General features: G+C 45.7%; 1 protein-coding gene across 5 annotated transcripts in view; it reads right to left on the bottom strand.

Moving 5' to 3' along the window:
- The window catches only part of hmcn1 (hemicentin 1), an 87328-nt gene that overhangs the window by 8787 nt on the left and 61185 nt on the right, over nucleotides 1-17356 (bottom strand). For all 5 annotated transcript variants that reach the window (XM_026146195.1, XM_026146197.1, XM_026146196.1 and 2 more), the window contains 35 exons: nucleotides 17129-17274; nucleotides 16901-17051; nucleotides 16542-16739; nucleotides 16342-16455; nucleotides 16065-16252; nucleotides 15780-15876; nucleotides 14500-14661; nucleotides 14273-14386; nucleotides 13983-14185; nucleotides 13773-13854; nucleotides 13520-13651; nucleotides 13265-13414; nucleotides 12903-13062; nucleotides 12696-12820; nucleotides 12426-12609; nucleotides 12115-12212; nucleotides 11685-11963; nucleotides 11399-11595; nucleotides 10777-10858; nucleotides 10422-10558; nucleotides 10201-10342; nucleotides 9966-10110; nucleotides 9734-9861; nucleotides 4350-4506; nucleotides 4109-4230; nucleotides 3804-3968; nucleotides 2532-2639; nucleotides 2244-2381; nucleotides 2036-2170; nucleotides 1617-1886; nucleotides 1017-1207; nucleotides 693-906; nucleotides 467-601; nucleotides 190-380; nucleotides 26-107 (listed from right to left, as the gene is read on the bottom strand). In XM_026146195.1, coding sequence (XP_026001980.1) covers nucleotides 26-107; nucleotides 190-380; nucleotides 467-601; nucleotides 693-906; nucleotides 1017-1207; nucleotides 1617-1886; nucleotides 2036-2170; nucleotides 2244-2381; nucleotides 2532-2639; nucleotides 3804-3968; nucleotides 4109-4230; nucleotides 4350-4506; nucleotides 9734-9861; nucleotides 9966-10110; nucleotides 10201-10342; nucleotides 10422-10558; nucleotides 10777-10858; nucleotides 11399-11595; nucleotides 11685-11963; nucleotides 12115-12212; nucleotides 12426-12609; nucleotides 12696-12820; nucleotides 12903-13062; nucleotides 13265-13414; nucleotides 13520-13651; nucleotides 13773-13854; nucleotides 13983-14185; nucleotides 14273-14386; nucleotides 14500-14661; nucleotides 15780-15876; nucleotides 16065-16252; nucleotides 16342-16455; nucleotides 16542-16739; nucleotides 16901-17051; nucleotides 17129-17274 — 5322 coding nt within the window. The remainder of the gene's footprint in view (nucleotides 1-25; nucleotides 108-189; nucleotides 381-466; nucleotides 602-692; nucleotides 907-1016; nucleotides 1208-1616; nucleotides 1887-2035; nucleotides 2171-2243; nucleotides 2382-2531; nucleotides 2640-3803; nucleotides 3969-4108; nucleotides 4231-4349; nucleotides 4507-9733; nucleotides 9862-9965; nucleotides 10111-10200; nucleotides 10343-10421; nucleotides 10559-10776; nucleotides 10859-11398; nucleotides 11596-11684; nucleotides 11964-12114; nucleotides 12213-12425; nucleotides 12610-12695; nucleotides 12821-12902; nucleotides 13063-13264; nucleotides 13415-13519; nucleotides 13652-13772; nucleotides 13855-13982; nucleotides 14186-14272; nucleotides 14387-14499; nucleotides 14662-15779; nucleotides 15877-16064; nucleotides 16253-16341; nucleotides 16456-16541; nucleotides 16740-16900; nucleotides 17052-17128; nucleotides 17275-17356) is intronic.

Genomic DNA, 17356 nt, shown 5'->3' with positions numbered 1-17356 from the left:
CATCCTGACACGGTTAAACACTCACTGTGTAAGGTAAGTGTGACACTTCTCTCCACCACACCAGCGTCATTTGTCGCCACACACATGTAGTTTCCCGCATCTTCACTCTGCCACACACATTGTAAATGAAATCACCGTGACCTTTTCCAAAGCTCACCTTTGTCTTACACAAAAGAGCTGTCTTCCTACCACTGTGCCATAGATGGCCAGGGAGCCGTTGTCCAGTTGACGGATTCGGTAGCTGATCTGGATGTTTATTCCATTTTTGCTCCACTGGATGGTTGGCAGCGGGTCTCCTCGAACCTCACAGTTCAGGATTGCATTCCCGCCCAGGGGTTCAATGCGGTTGGAGTGAAGGTCCCCATCGATGATCGGAGGCTCTGAAGAACAGGCAGATCAGGTCGAGTGTAGAGCAGCTTAGAGAGATGCAACAGCATCAAAATAGTTCATGAAAGCATGCTTTTACCTTTGACATAGACCAAGGCCAGCGACTTGATGGTTCCCACATCATTTTCTGCCACACAGGTGTAGGTGCCGGCATCGTCTTTGCTCACTCTCTCGATCACCAGCTCACTGTGACCGTTCGTTTGATCGTAGTGAACTGAAGCATCAATGGCAGAAAAGAAATAAAATGAAATGACAAAGATTAAGAAATAACGAAAGGAAACCTCTCCGTTTACAACGATTCATACCTGGGATGATGTTGTTATTAAAGGCCCAAGTGATTCTGGGTAGGGGGATGCCACTGACTCCACAGAACAGCGTGAGGCGCTCTCCTTTGTTCAGGGCCACATCCCCAAGAAGCTCAGTGAAGATGGGATGAGTATGAACCAACAGGGTGACGGTCCAACTGTCCTGCCCGACTGAATTAGTGGCAACGCAGGTGTAACTTCCTGCATCTTCAGGCTGGTTCACCAAAAGGCGGGGGCAGGGTGAAGGGAAAAGGAGCATATAGGTCAAACTCGTGTGTTAAATATGATCAAAACAAAATACTATTCAGTGTTTCTATTTTTTACCTGAGCACTGTCAATAACCAGCTCACCAGATGGCAGGATCGTATACTCCCCCGCGCTTTCGCTGACAGGACTACCGTCCTTTTCCCAGGACAGTTTTGGCTGAGGGACGCCCTCTGCCAAACACACAAGCTGGACCTGACTGTTTTCCACCACCACGACCTCCTGCTCTCCACCACGAATGAACGGAGGAACTGCAAGAGATTAGGATAAAACCAAGTCACCCTTTTTTATCTTTGCTTTGCTATACACTCCTGATTAAAAGTTTAAAACCAGTTTAAGCGTCGTTTTCAGTAAATTGCATGCTCAAAAAATGTTTTATCTCACTCCCATTTCTTCTTGTTGCATGTTGAAGCTCCACTTGGAACCTTGTTAAAATCCAACCATGCAAAATAGGATTTTTTTGCCATTTTTCAAGTGGTCTTAAACTTTTGATTGGGACTATATGTCTGGATGTGAGTATAAAATCTGAATGATGCTGTGTTGAAGAAGCAGAACTACTGGAACCATCCATGCATCACCCATCCATCTTTATAGAAAACGTTAACACCACAAATGTAGTGTGATGTGTCAAATCACGTCATTTCAATGACTGGAACCTACTCTGCACAGTAAGGCTCATTTCCAAGTTGACAGTGCCCGCTGCATTGGCAGCAGTGCAAGTGTATCTCCCGGCATCGCTCGGCTGAATGAAGGCGATCTGCAGAGATCCTGAACTGAGAACCCTCAGGCGTACGGTTTCACTCAGCACGCGCCCGTCTTTGTGCCACGTGACCGAGGGGGGAGGGGAGCCGTCAGCTTGGCACCGCAGCGTCACGGAGGAGTCCACAGGTGCCAAATATTCCCGAGTGTCTGAGCTGATCACTGGAGGGACTTCAGGTGCAAGGAGAAATGTGTGGGGTTAGTACATTAGTATATTTGTTGACATCGTGGGAAACCTGAATTTCAGTGACTTTGGGTGCATTTTGTACACAACTGGTATTATGATCGTGAGGTTGAAATTTCAACATAAAAGTACCTACCTTGCACTCTGAGTCTGGTCTTGCCGAGCGCTGTGCCAGCAGGGTTTTGAGCCACACATATGTACATTCCAGAGTCTGATAGTGATGCCTTGGAGATCTGCAGACTTCCATTAGGGAGTATAGTGGACCTACCACCTAGCACGAAGCCAGAGCCAAAATTTCACGACTGATTGCTTACACCAACTGACAAAAACACAAAATTATTTACCTGTAGTGGGTATGTTGATGCCCTCCTTCTGCCAGGTAATGGTAGGTGTGGGTGAGCCTGTGGCTCTGCAGGGCAGACTTACGGGGTTATTCAGGATCACATCCAGTGCTGATGGATGGGACTCAATCACTGGAAGCTCTGAGGAGAAGGTTTGGAAAGTAGTGATGATCAAGAACAAAAGAATAAACCTCCAAATAAAACAAAAAAAAAACAAGCCTCTCAATCAGAATCAAGAGCTCTAAAATAAAAATGATTTAAGCGGTGAACCCTGAAGAATTCGTTTTTTACCCTGGACTGTGAGCTGCACGTGGCGGTGGGTGGAGCCTGCAGCATTCTGAGCTGTACATGAGTAGCGTCCAGCATGAGTTAGCTCGGCTGAGGTGATCTCTATCGGACCTGAATGCAGATCGACACGAACAGCAGATAAAATATTTAAAGACAGGCATCAAAATCCTCCTCGACATCTTATCTACAGCTAAAATACACACAAAGTAACCTGACATGTGCCCTTTAGGAGACGCTTGTCTTACTTTTTGTTGTATTTGTAGTCAAATTTAAGGCCATTAAAAAGGGAATTTTACGTTTTAATCAAACTTCGGTTCGGTGATCTAAGGAGCTCGGGGGGGAAAAGCGTCTGGACTTATTTAAGCTTCTGACCTTTTCAGTGCATCTTTGCTGACTTGAGGAAATAATCACATGTTTTAAGAGCTTTCTTTACATGCGTGTGTTCCTTTTGTTTCCCTTCTGGCTAAAGGGGAACATGTTCTGCCCAGTGATGTAGGATCCTGATCACTCCAAGTCTGTGTTCCAGAGGGTGGAGGTACTGGTCCATGTGTGTGGGCTTCTGGTAAACTTCAATGTTGAGGTTTCCATTCCCTTCAAAGCCCACGGCACAGTCCAGGAATGGCAAACTGCCATCTTTGTGTCTTCACAGGTGAACTTTATGTTTTTATCCACTGAGCTGATGTGAGCAGTGAAGGATTCTACTTCCTGGATTTAGATTTTGACCCAGGTGTCATCAACATACCTGTATGGGAGACTTTTTCCCCACTTCCTCCATGTTAAGTTTGGCTACAATAGGTGACACCAGGGAGCCCACTGCACAGCCATGTTTTGTCTGTAAAATCCTTGTTGTAATTAAAATATGTGACGGTGAGGCAGAGCGCAAAATCTGAGTGAGTGAGCTCGTTCTGTTTTTTCAAGGAGCTGTCTTGTCTCAGTAAATCACACGATAGGATGGAGCTAGGTCTCACAATGGGTTCACCCAAACATTGGCTGATTGTGACCCACACCCGTTTTTACACTATGACTCATGTGATTAGGCAAAGGATCAATAGGGGGTCCAGGACCCTCCTGGGGACACTCCCTTTGGTCTTAAAATCTGGGACTCCACCAGTTGCTCTCAGAACTGAAAAAGGTGAAACGTCTTCAAGAAACTTAAAGTAGTCCAGACGCTTTTCTGTCCGAGCTCCTTAGATTACGATGACCTAGATGACAGAGAACCTTCACTGACACTTTGGTTTGGTGAGTTCATCAGCAGTGGGTATATTTAAAACATACCTGTTGCCAGGATGCTATATCCCAGACCCTCTATGGGCAGCTTCATGCCAGCTTTGCTCCAGTGGATTGTGGGCTCCGGGATGCCAGACGCAGTGCACGGAATGACCACCGGGGACAGCCTGGTCACAACTAACTCTGTGAGTTCATCTGCTATTGACGGAGGAACTAGAGGAACAGATGCAATATGAAAATCCACAATGTAGAATAAACTCGCACAGATGAACGATCCATTACTTATTAGAAAGAAAATTAACTTAATTAACACAAAACAAAAGGAATCTGTAAATAACTGTTGTGTTACCCACCGTTCACAGTCAGGTTGATGGATCTGGTGTCTTCACCTGCCTCGTTAGAGGCAGCGCACTGGTACACAGCCGTGTCCTCCACTGTGGGCGCTATAACTACCAGTGAGCCCGATGACAGTAATCTGGAAACGATTAAGAGATGGCGTTAGTATTTCTATACACTTAAAGTGAGCCGGTTTTGTTTTTTTCTGAGACAAATTTGAATATATTTCACTAGGAAAGAGAAGGAGAAAACTCCGACCTGTATATGTTCTGGTTCTGGTCTGTGTTTATAAGTCGGCCATTTTTCCTCCAGCTGACAGTGGGTTTGGGTATGCCTGTAGCCTCACAAGACAGAGTGGTCTGAACGTTGACTATAACTGTGACATTGGTGCGACCATCAGCAATGGAAGGAGGCACTAAAAGACAGGAAGCAGTAGTAAAGTAACTGTCATTTGAATACATCTATGGTACATATTTGCCACCAGTGTTGGGAAGGTTACTTTTAAAATGTATCCCACTACAGATTACAGATTACATGGCCCAACATGTATTTTGTAACGTAATCCGTTACGTTACTCAATGAGAGTAACGTATTCTGAATACTTTGGATTACTTAATATACTGTCAGGCTTTTTACAACTACATGAATGAACTATTGCTGTGTGAATTATTACTTTTACTGAAGGTTACTCTCCGTACCAACTAGGGGTGCAACGATACACAAAATTCACGGTTCGGTTCGGTACTTTGGTGTCACGGTTCGATATTTTTTCGATACAAAAAAAATGTTCATGCCTTTTTAATTTGTCATTTATTAAAATTATAAATATATATTTTAACTCAAAAGTACAGTTTTTAAATTTAACCCTAACCCTTGTGCACGTTTTTTATTTTGACAGCGAATGCGCACCTGCGGACCACTTATGTGCAGCCCTGGTTATTTAGCTCGTCATATTGCAGCCACAGAAATTATTTTGTCCATGAAACCATAAAGCTGCACTTTCTTTTTGCCTTATAGTCTGATTTGTCATAACTTCTCCGTTTTGTGGTAAGCTTTTCTTTGGCTGTCACTTCTTCACCCTGACCTGTCTTATTTGGCTCAGCAGAACTGAAATGCTTTTACACGCTCACTCACATAAGCTCAGCGATTCTCTGCACGATCAACCTCTCACATGTTTAAGCTGCGGGAGATTTCACTTGTCATGTTTGCATAGTAAGCTAACGATTAATAAGACGATGTCAGAGGAATTGGTGCACAAATTATCATCACTCACAGATCAGTGCTGTCGCTCTCTATACACAGTTCGCACGATTGCAAAGTGAAAGCAAAAAAACAAGCGCAAATTCAAACGCGATTTCAATATGTCACATATTGACAGTGGCTCACCGATGCCAATGACATAATTACCCAGCTACATTTCTGAAAGAATGCAAAAGCATTGACATATATTTTTCCTACAATAGCCCGACGGGCAGGGAAGAGATAGATTTTGGTAGCCCGACTGAAAAAATCGCTAGCTCCGGGACGTCGGGCTAGCGATATTGCGAGCCCTGTATCTGATTGAGGAATCACTCATCTTTGGAAAAGAGAGTTTATTACAGAGAAATGTCTCTTTCCAAAATAAAAGCTATACTATCCGCTTCTTCTGGGCTATATTCTCAGCAGCATATTAAACAGCTGTCTAAATGACTCGGCTAAAGTTAGTAGCATGCTTGTTGTTTTTGTCTTTGCACTAGGATGATGTCGGCGTAAATGTGCAGTCATATTCGTTGTGTTCCCACTAGTGCTTTCAGGTTAATCTCGTTGAAATGACCTTAACGCCACAACACGGCAAATCTCCGTTAACGAGCTACCGCCAATCGCCCCGTGCATGGGGCTAGACGGCCAACACGTTAACGAGCTAACTGCGCTAACACACTAGTTCACACCAATGTAATTAAGCATTGCATGGCACATCCAACATACTGTTTTACTTTAGTCCATGACTCGCTTACCCTTCAGGGTCATACGTCACATGAAAACCAAAATAATTCCAAACGCCAGATCTGAATGAGGGTGGGGGAGGTCCATCTTGCAAGGAGAGCTTAACTTCTGTCTCGCTAGCTTGCCCTGCGCTCTTCCTCCTGACTATGCTGTCTGTGTTGAGCGCTCAGTGGATCTGCGCTCGACAGTGCAGCCTAGGCGGAGTAGTCGAACGCAGATTCACTGAGCGCTCAACACAGACAGCATCGTCAGAAGGAAAGTTGATAAAATAAATTACAAATGTTGTATTGTTCGATACATATGCGTACCGAACCGAAAGCACTGTATCGAACGGTTCAATATCGATACGAATATCGTTGCACCCCTAATATATATATACATGCCTACTGGCTGAAGAAGCTGACTGCACTACACGAGCGTCTGGCAGCACAAATGAACCAGCTGCTAGTTAACGAGAGACACCCGGAATGGCTAACTGAAGGCCGGACGGTCCTGATCCCCAAGGACCCCAAGAAGGGACCGGTCCCCTCCAACTACCGACCAATAACCTGCCTCAGTACTACATGGAAGCTCCTGTCAGGCATCATATCGGCTAAGATGAACAGGCACATGGGTCAATACATGAGCGGGACACAGAAAGGAATTGGCAAGAATACCAGAGGCGCAAAACACCAGCTACTGGTAGACAGAACAATCAGCCGAGACTGCAAGACCAGACTGACCAACCTGTGCACTGCCTGGATTGATTACAAGAAGGCCTATGACTCAATGCCCCACAGCTGGATACTGGAATGCCTAGAATTGTACAAGATCAATGGGACCCTAAGAGCCTTCATCAGGAACTCAATGGGGATGTGGCGTACAACACTAGAGCCCAACTCCAAGCCCATAACACAAGTCACCATCAAGTGCGGGATCTACCAAGGAGATGCTCTGTCCCCACTGCTGTTCTGCATAGGCCTGAACCCCCTCAGTGAGATCATTAACAAGACTGGCTACGGATACCGACTACGGAACGGAGCAGTTGTCAGCCACCTCCTGTACATGGATGACATCAAGCTGTATGCCAAGAGTGAACGAGACATCGATTCACTGATCCACACTACCAGGCTATACAGCAATGACATTGGAATGTCGTTCGGACTGGAGAAGTGTAGTCGGATGGTAACAAAGAGAGGGAAGGTAGTCAGAACTGAGGGGATTGAACTACCAGAAGGCAACATTGCAGACATAGAGGACAGTTACAAGTACTTGGGGATCCCACAGGCGAATGGGAACCATGAAGAGGCCGCTAGAAAAGCTGCAACCACCAAGTACCTGCAGAGGGTCACGCAAGTCCTGAGGAGTCAGCTGAATGGTAAGAACAAGATCCGGGCCATCAACACGTACGCCCTGCCCGTGATCAGGTACCCTGCTGGGGTAATAGGCTGGCCAAAGGAGGAGATAGAAGCCACTGACATAAAGACAAGAAAGCTCCTTACCATGCATGGAGGGTTTCACCCCAAGTCCAGCACCCTGAGGCTGTACGCTAAGCGGAAGGAAGGGGGCCGGGGACTGGTGAGTGTCAGCACCACAGTCCAGGATGAGACAAGGAACATCCAAGAATACATTGGGAAGATGGCCCCAACTGACCGAGTGCTCAGTGAATACCTCAGGCAGCAGAAACCCAAGAAAGAGGAGGGAGACGAGGAACCATCATGGAAGGACAGGCCCCTGCACGGTATGTACCACCAGCAGATAGAGGAGGTGGCTGATATCCAGAAATCCTACCAGTGGCTGGACAAAGCTGGACTGAAAGACAGCACAGAGGCACTAATCATGGCAGCACAAGAACAAGCTCTGAGTACAAGATCCATAGAGGCTGGGGTCTATCACACCAGGCAAGACCCCAGGTGCAGGCTGTGTAAAGATGCCCCAGAGACAATCCAGCACATAACAGCAGGGTGCAAGATGCTAGCAGGCAAGGCATACATGGAACGCCATAATCAAGTGGCCGGTATAGTGTACAGGAACATCTGTGCCGAGTATAATCTGGAAGTCCCGAGGTCAAAATGGGAGATGCCCCCAAGGGTGGTGGAGAATGACCGAGCTAAGATCCTGTGGGACTTCCAGATACAGACGGACAAAATGGTGGTGGCTAACCAACCGGACATAGTGGTGGTAGACAAACAGAAGAAGACGGCCGTAGTGATCGATGTAGCGGTTCCGAATGACAGCAATATCAGGAAGAAGGAACACGAGAAGCTGGAGAAATACCAAGGGCTCAGAGAAGAGCTCGAGAGGATGTGGAGGGTGAAGGTAACGGTGGTCCCCGTGGTAATCGGAGCACTAGGTGCGGTGACTCCCAAGCTAGGCGAGTGGCTCCAGCAGATTCCGGGAACAACATCGGAGATCTCTGTCCAGAAGAGCCCAGTCCTGGGAACAGCTAAGATACTGCGCAGGACCCTCAAGCATATGCGTACCGAACCGAAAGCACTGTATCGAACGGTTCAATATCGATACGAATATCGATCCTTGTTAATGATCTCACTGAGGGGGTTCAGGCCTATGCAGAACAGCAGTGGGGACAGAGCATCTCCTTGGTAGATCCCGCACTTGATGGTGACTTGTGCTATGGGCTTGGAGTTGGCCTCTAGTGTTGTACGCCACATCCCCATTGAGTTCCTGATGAAGGCTCTTAGGGTCCCATTGATCTTGTACAATTCTAGGCATTCCAGTATCCAGCTGTGGGGCATTGAGTCATAGGCCTTCTTGTAATCAATCCAGGCAGTGCACAGGTTTGTCAGTCTGGTCTTGCAGTCTCGGCTGATTGTTCTGTCTACCAGTAGCTGGTGTTTTGCGCCTCTGGTATTCTTGCCAATTCCTTTCTGTGTCCCGCTCATGTATTGACCCATGTGCCTGTTCATCTTAGCCGATATGATGCCTGACAGGAGCTTCCATGTAGTACTGAGGCAGGTTATTGGTCGGTAGTTGGAGGGGACCGGTCCCTTCTTGGGGTCCTTGGGGATCAGGACCGTCCGACCTTCGGTTAGCCATTCCGGGTGTCTCTCGTTAACTAGCAGCTGGTTCATTTGTGCTGCCAGACGCTCGTGGAGTGCAGTCAGCTTCTTCAGCCAGTAGGCGTGAACCATGTCGGGCCCTGGTGTGTATGTATGTATATATATATATATATATATATATATATATATATATATGTTTCCATCTCCCGTTTCTGCTCGGTGACATCTCGTACTTTTCGACTCCTTTTCTCCCTCCCTCGCTCACAGACACATCACGGGTATGGCAGTCCATTCTCCCTGCGGCACGGACTACACTACCCATGAGGCTACATTCTTTAGAGCGATGCCTGCAACACTCTGCCTGTTGCCTTCATATTAAATCATTTTTGTGAATAATTTTTTTTAATATTTCTTTACGTCATTATGTGGCCGCAAGTCGAGGTGACATGGGCCGCGAGATTGAGACACAGACATGAGAGCCTCTTAATGCGCGTTTTGTTTGGTTGCCACCGGCGTGGACACCCAAAATCTAGAGTTCATAGCCTTACTTTCAACAAAGTAACTGTATTCTGAATACCACTTAAAACGGTAACTGTAACAGAATACAGTTACTCGGCGGTACATGTATTCCGTTACTCCCCAACACTGTTTGCCACCCACCATATACTTGCAGATCCACTCTCTTGCGTTGAGTTCCAGCCTGATTGGTTGCCATACACAGGTAGCGACCGGTGTCTGTCACCTGAGTGGAGTTGATGCGCAAAGACCCATCCTCAGCAAACGTGTACCTGCACACGTGTTCACAACATGAGTGAAACCCTGAATCTGCCAATGTGAAATATCTCTGTGAAGGTTGAAGAACTATGATAAAAGTTTGAGACGAGGAACCTACCTGGGATTGTTTCCTGCCAATATTGCTCCATGTTTCCTCCAGGTGACCTGAGGTGGTGGGACTCCACTCACTACACATTCAAGCACCGCTGGCTTGTTGACGTGCACCGACACTGACTGGGGTCCGTCCTTGATAACTGGGGCCACTGAAGGGACAGGTGTTACTGGTTTTTGAACTTTACTTAACTCCATAACTAATAAAGGAGGAATTTATTTCTATAAATACATAAGCGTACCATTGACAGTCAGGTTAAACTTGCGCGTGGTCTGGCCAGCGATGTTACTAGCCACGCAGGTGTACTGAGCTCTGTCGCTGAGCTCTGCCATGTTGATCTGCAAGTAGCGGCCACCAGACAGAACACGCACACGAGCAGAGGCCTGCACAACGGGGCAGATAAGGTTATTTACCTCACCAGGTATCATCGTGTTGCTATTCTTCTTTTGTTTGACTTCTGACCTGCAGTTGTTGGCCATCTTTGAGCCAGGTCAGCGTTGGAGGTGGAACAGCATCAGACTTGCACTCTAAGGTCACCTGTCTGTTCTGCAGCACTGAAACATCCCGAGGTGTACTCTCTCCCACAATGTTAGGAGGAACTGAAAAGGCAGACAAAAGAGCTCTAACCGTCTGTAGCCCACGATCAATCAAACTGTGCACACATGTGCATGACAACGAGAAACATTTCTAAGCAATTCAATAACTGCAACACTGTAACTTCCCTTTTGTATTTGTAATGGAACCAATTTAATTGAAATTTCCATAAATTTAAATAGTTTGCATATTGCAATTTGCGCTAAACGTCTATGTTACCCACCATGCACTCGAACTAGGAAGTCCTTGTCATCATCTCCCGCTGGACTGTTTGCTAAGCAGGTGTATCTGCCTGTGTCCTCCAGCTGAGCATCAAAAGTGTGAGAACAGTGGAAAAAAAACACACAAAAACCATTCATGTACACTCTCTGGCCTCTTTTAGACACACCTGTTCAACTGGTATTTAATGCAGATATCTAGTTAGCCGATCACATGGCTGCACAGTGCATTTAGCCGCAGTCAAGCTCAAACTGAGCATCAGATTAGGGAATACTGGGATTTTTCCACACAACCATGTCTACGGTTTACAGAGAATGGTCAGAAAAAGAGAAAATATCCATTGAGCATCGGGGCAAAGGAGAAGTGCCAGATGGTCTGGAGAGAGAACTACATCATGGATCATCTGACAAATGTGTAGCAACTGCACAACGCTATCATGTCAACATGGACCAAAATCTGAGGAATAATTCCATCACCTTGTTGAATTTATGAAGAATTATTAAGGCAGAAGGGATGCAAACATCTAGCAAGGTGTACTAATAAAGTTTCCAGTGAGTGTTTATATAAAAATCACACGATGCTGTATGAGCAACAAAATTTCACTTTAACAGTCCCGAGTCTCTGACCTGTGCTGAGGCCACACGGAGCACCTTTCCTCCCTGGAGGAGGCGCAGGCTGTCTGTCTGTGGGAGCGGGCGTCCATCCTTGAGCCAGGTCAGAGAGGGCGTAGGTATACCCGTGGCCTCACAGTGGAGCTCCAGGACATTATTAACCACCACAGACACTTCTGCAGGTACACCAGAGCCCTCGATGCGCGGAGGATCTTAGAAAGTACAAGTAACATTTTTTTAGTCGTCCATGCATCAGCAGCTGAAGCTGGATAATGGAGAGCTACAGTCTGATTGCACTCACCCATAACTTTCAGGTTGAAGTGACGGCTCGCTTCACCAGCAGTGTTGTTAGCCACGCAGGTGTAGCGTCCCGTGTCGCCAACCTGAGCCCGTCTAATACGAAGGTTGGTGTTCGAGTTTAGGAGAACGACGTGGCGGTCGGGGACTAGAGTCGCTCCGTCTTTGAGCCAGGAAACGGTGGGCGTTGGGGTCCCATCAGCAATACACAGCAGAGAAGCCAAGTTTCCTGCGACCACAGTCACATCCTCTGTGCTCCCTGCTCCATCCAGACCGGGAGGGACTGAGGAGGGTAATTTAACAACTCGTTAGCCTTTGTTTCTCAGTTTGCCTGGAGGATATCTGAAAAGTATGAATAAACATGAAAGCTATACAACTCTAGAACATGCGGCCGCTTGCAGTTTCTTGCTGACGTAGCAAGTTTTCAGACTCACCGTGCACCTGCAGGTTATAATGTTTGTTGTCCACTCCTGCCCTGTTTGATGCAACGCAGGTATATCGTCCACCATCAGACACCTGGGTGCGCGCCACCCTGACAGGAAATTTGTACGATGTGTAAATTTAAGAGGTTTCCTATTTAAACCAATCCCCCATTTTTCAAACCTTTTCAATCTTCAATGACGACATTGTTTTGATGATTTGGGAGATTTTAAAGCCAGAGTCGAGATAAGAATGTTTCAGACTAATACATTTGCATATTTCAAAAGAAAGAAATTCATCCTCCGCGCACTGTCTGCTGACGTACCGAAGCACTTGCCCAGCAGAGAGGAGACGTATGTGTGAGGAGACTGGCAGAGGCAGGCCGTTCCTCAGCCAGTTTAGCTGAGGCAGGGGAGAGCCTGTTGCGACGCACTCGATGCTCACAGAACTGTCCAGAACTGCTGCGAGCTCCTCAGCAGCCGCACTGTTGCCTACGATCACAGGCGGCACTGGGAGACGGGAGGCAGGATCCGTTATATAAAAGAATATTTGCGCCAAAGATATGCGTTATGTTTGAATCCTGAGTTGAACCCACCATACACATTCAGATTAAATATCCTGTCCTCTTCTCCTGCAGCGTTGGTGGCCACGCAGGTGTACTTGCCGCCGTCAGCAGTCTGAGCTCGTAGTACAGTGAGTTTGCTGCCATTTCCACTGATCCTGAGCATACATACATATATTTGTAAAATATATGTCTTGTATATGTATTTTTGTGTGTATTGCACATTGTGCTATTCTTTACCTGAGCCCCTTGCTTCCCGTACTGTTGATGGCTTCCCCGTCCTTCAGCCACTGGATGGTCGGAGTTGGGGTTCCCTGAGCTTGACAGACCAACTGAATGGTTTGATTTAGCAGGACTCCCATCTCACTGGGTAGCTCTGATCCAGAGATACTGGGAGGAACTAAGAGCAAATTACCCGGGTTAGCATAGCTGTGTGTAACATAGCTGCAAAGAGTGAGCAAATGTCATATTAAACCCAGTGGATTAAGAATGGGATGCAGCTCAAGGTCATATTGATAAAGGCAGATGAGCGAATATGTTTGGCAATATAGTGTATCTAGAAAGGCATTAGCAGGGTTTTAAAGATAAAGATGTCCATCTACCTTGTATGGTTAGGCGGTACCTCTTGTAGGCCTTGCCCTCCACGTTGGAGGCCACACATGTGTAAGTGCCGCTGTCAGAGAGCTGCGAGCGTGCGATCTGCAGTTTGCTGCCCCCTGAGAAGATGTGCATCTCCAAAGACTCTGAGTTCTCTAAAGGAAATATGAAGTTCGTGTGTTTTTTTAATAAAAAAAAGGACAACATTAACAGATGAAAAACCTTTTTTGTGGTTCAGTTAAACCTGCACACAGGTTTACCTATGGTGCGCCCGTTTTTCAGCCAAGTGAGCGTGGGTGGAGGGATTCCACTCGCGTCACAGTTAAAGATGACCGGATTACTGATGGTTTCCACAACTGTCTCCTCTGCTGGGCCATCGATACTGGGAGGTACTGGAGAAAGAAGAAATTTAAAGACATATCTTTAATAATATTCTGCAGGTGGACACTGGTTGAAATAGGTTCCTGGTGCATTTTCAGATTTGTAAAAATGTAAATATTTAGGAAAGACTACCATAGATGTTCAAGTGGAAGTGCTTGTCCACTTGCCCGGCAACATTGGTGGCCATGCAAACGTACTGTCCTGTATCAGACACCTGAAAAATACAGACAGATGCAAAACAGATAAAAAACATATAAATAGTTAATTCAACACTTTGGTTAGGTGCTTTTAATCCAGCAGAGGGACACGACACATCATCGCTGGTTTCCATTCGTCTCTCACCTCTGAACCTTTGATCTCGAGGATCTGTCCCTCAGCCAAAACACGCAGGTTGGCTGATTCTGTCACCACTCTGCCGTTCTTATACCAAGTGATGACGGGAGGAGGCACAGCATTGGATTCACACTCCAGAGTTACAGATTTCCCAACAAGCACATTCACCACCACAGGAGAGTCCCCGCTATTGTCTCGGATGCTGGGAGGAACTGTGGGGGAGGAGGTAAATCAGCATCAATTGAAGACAACACACGGAGCTACACTGTGCAATAAAACCATTGCAGAAACAATCTGACCGAAAACAGTGAGGTAGATGTGTTTGTGAGCCTCTCCTGCTGCGTTCAGGGCCACACAGCTGTACTTTCCTCCGTCGGACACTTTTGCTTTCAGGATTTGTAAAGTGCGTCCACCTGCAGGCACACGCAGACACAGAGAAACAGTGATTTTCATGTCATTTTATCGTCTGCATAAAGGTATTTTTGATATCGTGAGTCTATAGGTGAAAGTAACTCCTTCACAGTACCTGGCATGATGAGTGCATTGGTGTTAGCTTGAATTGGGCCCCTGCCATTGAGCCAGCCCAGTGTTGGAGGAGGGAAGCCAGTAGCTTCACAGGAGAGAGCCACAAAGTTGTTCACAACCACCGTCACATTCTCAGAACTCGGGCCGATAATGGTGGGAGGCACTTAACGAAAAAAGACGAGGAACGTTCAATAAAGCAGGCAGAAGACAAAAATATTTAATTTGCTGTGATCACATGAGGGAAAAGTATTTTACTACATTTGTTCATGTTGTGACCAGAGATGGGCAGAACATGAACAAATGTACTGTAATCCGATTACTTTTTTCAAGTAACGAGTAAAGTAAGGGATTACTATTGCAAAAATGGTAATTAGATTACCGTTACTTTCCCGTAGGAACGCTGCGTTACTGCGTTACTAAAACCGTGATTTTTTTGCGAGAATGTCTCATGACAGTGACGTAAGCGAGTGCGACATTTGTGACAACAGCTGTGTGCAGATCAACAATGGATCACATATCGAGTGCGGTACTGACCTTACTTTGAGTTTGATTCCATACAAAGTGACAAAAACATTAGTGTCCGCTGTGCGTGGGAAGAAAACTTCTTTTTACAGAGAAAAAACCCCTAAACTTCCGAGCAAGCACCGAGTAGCTACGACGTAATGGGAAACTCACAGAGAAACTCGCGGATTCTTCCACTGACCGCGGCACACCTGCACCAGGGTAAACCTCCGCCTACCCTGCTCCTGCTTTACAGGTGAAAATAGAGCAACAGGACCGCTGAGTCTTTGACTTTATTTATTTTCTGCTGTGTTTTACTTGCATCTATTTGAAAGACTGAGTGTAAACACAAAAAATATTTTATTTTATGTGCTGGAATGTGCAGAAAATAGGTTTAAATGTTAAACTAATTTCTTCCCGTCAGAGAACGTTGCATATAATTAAATGTTTGCTTGATGCATAAAGTTAAAAGATTAAAACTAATAAACAAGTTTTAAAAAGAGATTTTTCCATTTGATTACATTTTGTATGATGGATTATGTAGAAAAAGTAGAATTGGGCTGAAAGATCTATCGCTTTATCACCTCTTCAGGTTGTAAACCGTGTTTTTAAAAAGTAACTAAGTAATTAATTACTTTTGAAAATAAGTAATCAGTAAAGTAACAGGATTACTTTTTGGGGGAAGTAATCAGTAATTAGTTACTGATTACTTTTTTCAAGTAACTTGACCAACACTGGTTGTGACACATTTAAGCTGAAAAGGAAAAGGGAGTAACTCACCATGAACATTGAGATTAAATGTTTTTTCTGCACTTCCAGCCACATTTTCAGCTGCACACACATAACGCCCTGTGTCCGATACCTGAGCCGTCAATATCTGATGGAGAAAAAATGTTGTAAATATTACCCGAGGTGCATTGATACTGACATGTTTACATAAACAAGTAAAAGAAGTAAAAAGAACAATTACAGTTATTTTCATTGTTGTCAAGACATCGTACCTTGTGTGGGGTATGAAAGGTTTAAAAATACAAATTTAATCAGTCTGTGTTTCCTGGTTGTTACCTGAAGCGCTCTCCCATTGGACAGAATTCTGTGCAAGCTGTTGGAGGTGATTGGCTGGTTGTGCTTAAACCAGCTAATTTTGGGGGCCGGGGTTCCCTCCACGTGACACTCCAGTTGGGCAGTTTTATTGACCAGCACTGTGACTTCATCAGGCAGGTCGCTGTCTGTTCCGCGTATGGTCGGAGGTACTAGTGCAGAACACATACATGCATGTGAACCGTTCTCTGCTAAACTGATCGATACTTGTCCCACAGGAAATAAGGGTGTTTTTACTCACATAGCACTCTAACATCATACTGGATGGAGTCCTCTCCTGCTTCATTGACAGCCACACATGTGTACCTGCCTGAGTCCTCAATCTGGGCCCTGGGAATCTGTAGCACTCGCCCACCTGAGATTAAAGCAGTAGAAAATGTGTATGGACTAAATATCCTTCACATTTCATCTCTTCCTTACAGTTTTCGTCATCTGTCTCACCTGGCAGGATCAGAACTTTGTCATTCGATGTCAGCAGATGTCCGTCTTTGTACCAAGTGAGGGTCGGAGGGGGGACGGCGTTGGTCTCACAGTACAGGGAGATGGGATTGTTGAGTATCACGTCTCGTGCATCAACTCCAAAGCCTGAGGAAGACGTGGTATCACCATCTGCACCAGGCCTGTTAAAATTAGGTGGAACTGAGCAGCGGGGAAAAAGAGGACAGACGTTAAAACCTTACTTCACGCATTACATTACTAACAGGAGGAAACGCCATCAGGCGCATGGTTGTGCATTTATGTAGTGTCTTTATTAAATAATAGTTGCAGTGCACACATCTGCATTAGTCAACCCAGTTCACCTTGTATATTTACATCAAAGTCCTTCTCATCCTCTCCAGCTATATTAGTGGCTACACAGGTGTAGCGGCCAGTGTCTGACACCTGAGCATGTTTGATCTGAACGATCCGCCCGTTGGCTGTAATGGACACGTGGTCATCTGACTGCAGGATCTGTGCAGAGAAAAAACTTTTTTTCAAGCCTTTAATCCCACAGCTTTAAAAAACTGTGAAAATATCCCAGACGTTACCTGTCCATCTTTATACCACTGCAGTGCGGGGGTAGGAAAGGCCTGAGCAACACACTCCAAAGTCAGGGTGCTGTTAACCTTGATTTTGACCTCTTTAGGGGCCAGTCCTTCCCCGGGAATGTCATTCTTATTAATCTGTGGAGGAACTGGAGACAAAAACAAGTTAAAATATGTTTAATGTAAATCTGATTACTGGTAATTCTTATCAGTAATTTACAGTTGTGGTCA

Source organism: Astatotilapia calliptera, chromosome 17 (genome assembly GCF_900246225.1).
Source record: "Astatotilapia calliptera chromosome 17, fAstCal1.2, whole genome shotgun sequence".
NCBI lineage: Eukaryota > Metazoa > Chordata > Actinopteri > Cichliformes > Cichlidae > Astatotilapia > Astatotilapia calliptera.
Note: the sequence above shows the minus strand (reverse complement) of the source record. Positions and strands in the feature narration are given on the sequence as shown.